This window comes from Eimeria necatrix, genomic scaffold (assembly GCF_000499385.1).
Source record: "Eimeria necatrix Houghton genomic scaffold, Enh_scaff1582, whole genome shotgun sequence".
Taxonomy (NCBI): domain Eukaryota; phylum Apicomplexa; class Conoidasida; order Eucoccidiorida; family Eimeriidae; genus Eimeria; species Eimeria necatrix.
In genome coordinates, this window is record NW_013652283.1 from 1 (window position 1) to 5,753 (window position 5,753).

Sequence of the window (5,753 nt, forward strand, 5' to 3'; positions counted from 1 at the left end):
GGGGGGCCCCGGCGGGGGCCCCGAGGGGGGGGAGGCTGGGGATCGGTTCTGCATGATATCGGGGCCGGTGCCTGCGGTGTGTGGGGCTGTGCTGCGGCTGGGGCTGCCGCTGCAGGAGAAGCTGCAGCAGCAGCAGCAGCCGCTGCGGCTGCTGATTCCCTTCAGGTTTGTGAGTCCTTTGATTGGGACTAAGGGCAGCATCATTCGGGAGATGCAGCAGAAGTCGGGGGCCCTCATCCAGATCTCCAAGGGCTCCGGGGGCCCCCCGGGGGCCCCCGGGGGCCCCCCGGGGGCCCCCGGCGAGTGGGGCGACCAGCAGCAGCAGCAGCAGCAGCAGCAGCAGCAGCGGCTGAGCCCGCGGGAGCAGCACCGGATAATATCTGTGGAGGGCCCCACAGTCTCCAGGATTGTGGCCTTGGGATTAATTTGGCAAAGAATCCTCGGAGTGGAGTACCCTGAACTGGCCCGGGGGGGGGCCCCCCTGATCTGTGTGGGGTCTTTGGCAGCAGACCTGCAGCAGCAAGGGTACGACACCAGCAAGCTGCAGCTGCCGCCGCCGGTGGGGGGCCCCCCGCTGCTGCTGCAGCAGCAGCAGCAGCAGCAGCAGCAGCAGCAGTATGCGCCCTACTACGACGGCGCCTCCCCCGCTGCTGCTGCTGCTGCTGCTGCTGCTGCTGCGCCCTGGGGGGGCCCCCAGGGGCCCCAGCTGGGCGCCGCGACGCGCCCGTGGGGCCCCGACGACGCTGCTGCTGCTGCTGCTGCTGCTGCGGGCGCCTGGGGGCCCCAGGGGCCCCACGACGCGGGGGGCCCCTCAGCAGAACAGCTGGAAGCTTATTTAAAAGACTTCTGCTGCAGAGTGGGCCCCGTCCAGGACTTGGGGGCCCTCAGCGAGAGACAGTCCGTCAAGTTGCTGCTGTCTCCAGAACAGGGGGAAGTGCTGCTGCGGCGGGGGCCCCCCCCCGGCCGCTACGGGGCCCCCGGGGGCCCCGGGGGCCCCGGGGGCCCCGGGGGGGGCCCCCAGCCGGGGGGCCCCAATGCCCTGGACCGCATCAGCGAAGTCACGGGCTGCCACGTCCGCTGCTTCTCCAGCAGCCAGGGGCCCCCCGGGGGCCCCCGGGTTGGAGTTGAGGTGTACAGACACCTGAAGGGTTGGAGTTGAGGTGTACAGGCAGCTGCAGGGTTGGAGTTGAGGTGTACAGGCAGCTGGGACTGGTTCAAGTTGAGGTGTACAGACACCTGGGAGTGTTGATGCAGCTGAGGTGTACAAACAGCTGGCAAATTGAGGTGTACAGACAGCTGGGAGGGTTGGTTGCAGAAGCTGAGGTGTACAGACACCTGGGAGGGTTGTTGCAGAAGCTGAGGTGTACAGACACCTGGTTGCAGCTGAGGTGTACAGACACCTGGTTGCAGTTGAGGTGTACAGACACCTGGTTGCAGCTTGAAGTTGAGGTGTACAGACACCTGGAATCGGTTTCTGGCTGAAGTTGAGGTGTACAGACACCTGGGAGTGGTTGAGTTTGAAGTTGAGGTGTACAGACACCGGGGACTGGTTGGAGTTGAGGTGTACAGACACCTGGGAGTGCTTGCGATTGAAGTTGAGGTGTACAGACACCTGGGAGGTTTCGTTCCGATTGAGCTGCGGTGTACATACACCTGAGCGTTTCAGGTGAAACTGAGGTGTACATACACCTGAGTGTTTCAGATGGAGCTGAGGTGTACGTACACCTGAGCGTTTCAGATGAAGCTGAGGTGTACGTACACCTGAGCGTTTCAGATGAAGCTGAGGTGTACGTACACCCGGGCGGTTTGAAGTGCATTGGAGCTGAGGTGTACGTACACCTGAAGGTTTCGAACAGGAGCTGCGGTGTACGTACACCTGAAGGTTTCGCACTGGAGCTGCGGTGTACAGACAGCTGGGTTAAGACTGCGTTGAGGTGTACAGACAGCTGCTGGCAGCTGGACTTTGGACTTGACTTTGTGGCTGAGTTGGGGTGTATGTACACTGGAGGGTTGGGGTGTACGTACACCTCGTTCTTGCAGATTTCTTTGCTCAGTTCTGCTTTTGTGGTTTTAAGGGAACTCTTGGAGTAGAAATAAAGCCCCCTGTGGGGTTGTGGGGTCCGGGATCGTCCCGGGATCGCTTCGGGGATCGGATCCCAGAGCTTTCGCCTTGCTGCACTAACTGGCTTTTCGGCTTTTGCTGCTCTCCGAGAAATTTCATTTCCGGTTTAATTTTCAAAACCCAACGGCTGCAGCGGAGAGAGAAGTGCTGCTGCTGCTGCGGAAGAGGATCTTGCTGCTGCTGCTGCTGCTGCTGCTGCTGCTGGGGGGCTGCTGCTGCTGCTGCAGGGCTGCTACGGCTGCTGCTGCTGCTGGGGGCTGCTGTTGCTGGGCTGCTGCTGCAGGGCTCTTGCTGCTGCAGGGTTGCTGCTGTTGTCGCAGAGCTGTTGCTGCTGTAGGGATTCTGCTGCTGCTGCTGCAGGGCTGCTGGCTGCTGCTGCTGTAGTGCTGCTGCTGCTGCAGTGCTGCTGCTTTTGCTTCTTGTGTCTTTTGCTTGGCTTTCGCTTAAACAAAGTCCCAGAGAAGCAGATAAGAGGCCAGAAAGGGGTCCAAAACGTAGAGCTGCTGCTGCTGTTGCTGCTGCTGCTGCTGCTGCTGCTGCTGCTGCTGCTGCTGCTGCTGGCGCGCTTGGGCTGGAGAGGGGCGGGGCGGGCAGGCTACGGTGTTGAGGTGTATGGACAGCTCGGGTCCCGGGTCATTTGATTTAATTGCAATTCTTTTGCAATTATTTATTTGCAATTTATTTGCAATTATTTATTTGCAATTTATTTGCAATTTATTTGCAATTCTTTTGCAATTTATTTGCAATTCTTTTGCAATTATTTTGCTTCCGCAATTGGCCGGGAAAGAGAAAGGCAGAGAATAACGAGAGGCGCGGTTGCTGCTGTTGCTGCTGCAGCTTTTGCTGCTGCGGCTGTTGCTGCTGCAGCTGTTGCTGCTGCAGCTGTTGCTGCTGCAGCTGAAGCTGCTGATGCTGCTGCAGCTGTTGCTGCTGCAGCCGTTGCTGCTGCAGCTGATGCTGCTGCTGCCGATGCGTCCGTTGCAGCTGTTTGCTGCGGCTCTGTCTAAGGCTGGCTTATAGAGTTCTTAGGTACTGTTGGGGCTCTGTGTAGCTGCAGCAGGCAGCGCAGCAGTTGCTGCTGCTGCTGCTGCTGCTGCTGCTGCTGCTTCATTGCAGTTCGGGCGGGGCCGCCGCGGCTTGAGGCCCACAGGCTGTGGCTGTCTTTTAGTTCTTTAAAAGGGAAAGGTAGAGTTCGTGGCTGCTGCGCTGCTGCTGCTGCTGCTGCCGGCCTGCAGCAGCAGCAGCAGCAGGGGCTGTTGTGCTGCTGCTGCAGTCTGGCAGCAGCTTGTGCCACGCGATAAATAAAGCCTTAATGGGGTGGCCTCGTTTAAAGGCCTTCTTCGGCTGTTTTCTGTTTTTTGTTTTTAATTTAATTAAAAAAAAAGCTGAGACAAACCAGTCAGGCCTTCAGCTCCTGCGGCAGCGGCTGCAGCTAGCTGCAGCTAGCTGGGTTTGCTGCAGCTAGCTGGAGCTAGCTGCAGCGAGCTGGGTTAGCTGCAGCTAGCTGGGTTAGCTGCAGCTAGCTGGGTTAGCTGCAGCTAGCTGGGTTAGCTGCAGCTAGCTGGGCTAGCTGCAGCTAGCTGGGGGGCTCCGGGAGAACTGCAGCAGAAGCACGGCAGCAGGAAAGGGAAAGTGTCTTTATATTTTTGAGAAGGAAAAGGGAAAAGAAAAGCTGCTGCAGCAGAACTGGCTAGCTGTCAGATTCGGGTGGGCTGGGTGGCTAGCTGGGGCTGGCTAGCTGGGGTGGCTAGCTGGCCATGTAGGACTGGCTAGCTGGGGCTGGCTAGCTGGGGTGGCTAGCTGGCTCTATAGGACTGGCTAGCTGGGGCTGGCTAGCTGGAGCTGGCTAGCTGGGGTGGCTAGCTGGCTATATAGGACTGGCTAGCTGGGGTGGCTAGCTGGCAGTTTGGTGTGGCTAGCTAGCTGTGTAGGGCTGGCTAGCTGGCCACAGGCTGTGGCTAGCTGGGGCTGGAGAGAGCTGTCCATGTGGGGGCCGGCTTGCTGCCTGTCTCAGCTAGCCAGCTGTCTGCAGCTAGCTAGCTGTCTGTCTGGGCCTGGCTAGCTGCCCTTACGGGCTAGCTAGCTGTCATATTGGCTAGCTAGCTAGCTGTCTATATGGGCTAGCTAGCGGTCTATACGGGCTACCTAGCGGTATATACGGGCTAGCTAGCTGGCTAGCTGTCTGTCTAGGCCTGGCTAGCTAGCTAAATAGCTAGCTAGCTAGCTGTGTGGGCTGGCTAGCTATGGTTTCCACATTTGTCTTTCTCTTCTGTGGCTCCTCACTGATGCTTTTTGCTGCTGCTGCGTTTTGCTTTTTTGCTGCTGCTATCTTTAGGGGGGCTTTGAGGGCTGGGGGCTTCACGAAGTTTGCTGCTGCTGCTGCTTTGGCAGCTGCCTTCGTTTCTGCCGGCTCTGCTGCTGCTGCTGCTGCTGCTGCTGCTGCTTTTTTGGCTCCTGCTGCTGCTGCTTCCTTGGCTCCTGCTGCTGTCTCCTTCGTCCCTGCTGCAGGGCTCTTTCGCGCCTCGGGCTGCTGCTGCTGCTGCTGCTGCTGCTGCTGCTGCTTGGCACTGTCTTTGGCCGTGGATTTAGGCGCTTTGCTGCTGCTTGAGTTGGTTTGCTGCTGCTGCGCTGCTGCTGCTGCTGCTGCTTGCTTCTTGTCCCCTTTCGGGGCCTCCGCCGCCTCCCCACCCTTCGGGGCTTTCCCTGTGCTGCTGCTGCTGCTGCTGCTGCTGCTGCTGCTGCTGCCTTTGGCCTCGGGGGCCCCCTGCGGGTTCCCCTTGGCGGGGGCCCCTGGCTTGCCCTCAGGGCCCTTTGCTGCTGCTGCTGCTGCTGCTGCTGCTGCTGCTGCTGCTGGGGGGCCCCCTTGGGGGCCCCTGACCTTCTTTGCTGCCAATTCCCTTTTCCCCCTCGGGCTGTTCAGGTGTATGTTCACCTTGGGGGTGACTCTTCTGGAGCTTTCGCTTCCTGAAGACAAAACTATTTAAAACAAAATAATTATTTTCATTTTTAAATTATTTATTTATTTATTTATTTCTTTATTTATTTATTTATTTTTGTTTTGTCTTTTGCTGCTCAGCAGCACGCAGACACACCCAGCCACAAGTGCACCTTGCCATTCAGTAAGAGCAGCAGCAAGCAGCAGCAGCAGCAGCAGCAGCAGCAGCAAGCAGCAGCAGGGATAGTGCGTAGTAGCGTGCAGCAAACGAGCAGCAGCAGAAAGCAGCAGCAGCAGCAGCAGTCCTTCTAGGTGACCCAACTGAACCCTCCAGGGGATTCCTACGCCCTCCCAAGAGGCCCCTAACAGGGGCCCCTCAGGGGGCCCCCAGGGGGCCCCCACAAGGGGGCCCCTATTAGGGGCCCCGGGGGGCCCCCTAGCAAGAGGCCCCTATTAGCAGCAGCCCCCGGGGGGCCCCCAGGGACCCCCTAAAACGGGGCCCCTTGCAGGTGGCCCCTAGCAGGGGGCCCCCAGGGGGGCCCCTAGCAAGGGTGCCCTGGCACAGGGCCCCCAGGGGGCCCCCGGGGGCCCCCAGGGGTCCACTAGGGGGCCCCCAGAGGGCCCCCGGGGGCCCCCAGGGGTCCACTAGGGGGCCCCCAGGGGGCCCCCGGGGGCCCCCAGGGGTCCACTAGGGGG

General features: G+C 60.0%; 2 protein-coding genes across 2 annotated transcripts; one reads left to right on the forward strand and one right to left on the reverse strand.

Annotated features, from left to right (window-relative positions):
• On the forward strand, positions 1-1,159 carry ENH_00017600 (hypothetical protein; the record flags this gene model as incomplete). The annotated part of the gene is made up of 1 exon (XM_013579278.1): positions 1-1,159. A coding segment is annotated over one exon (1,159 nt), but the record flags the coding sequence as incomplete, so codon positions are not given.
• Positions 1,160-2,050: 891 nt separating this feature from the next.
• Positions 2,051-5,238, reverse strand: ENH_00017610 (hypothetical protein; the record flags this gene model as incomplete). The annotated part of the gene is made up of 4 exons (XM_013579279.1): positions 2,051-2,693; positions 2,928-3,135; positions 4,406-5,082; positions 5,231-5,238. 4 exons carry the CDS (start codon positions 5,236-5,238, stop codon positions 2,051-2,053), a joined length of 1,536 nt encoding a protein of 511 aa, XP_013434733.1.
• Between the last annotated feature and the right edge of the window lie 515 nt (positions 5,239-5,753).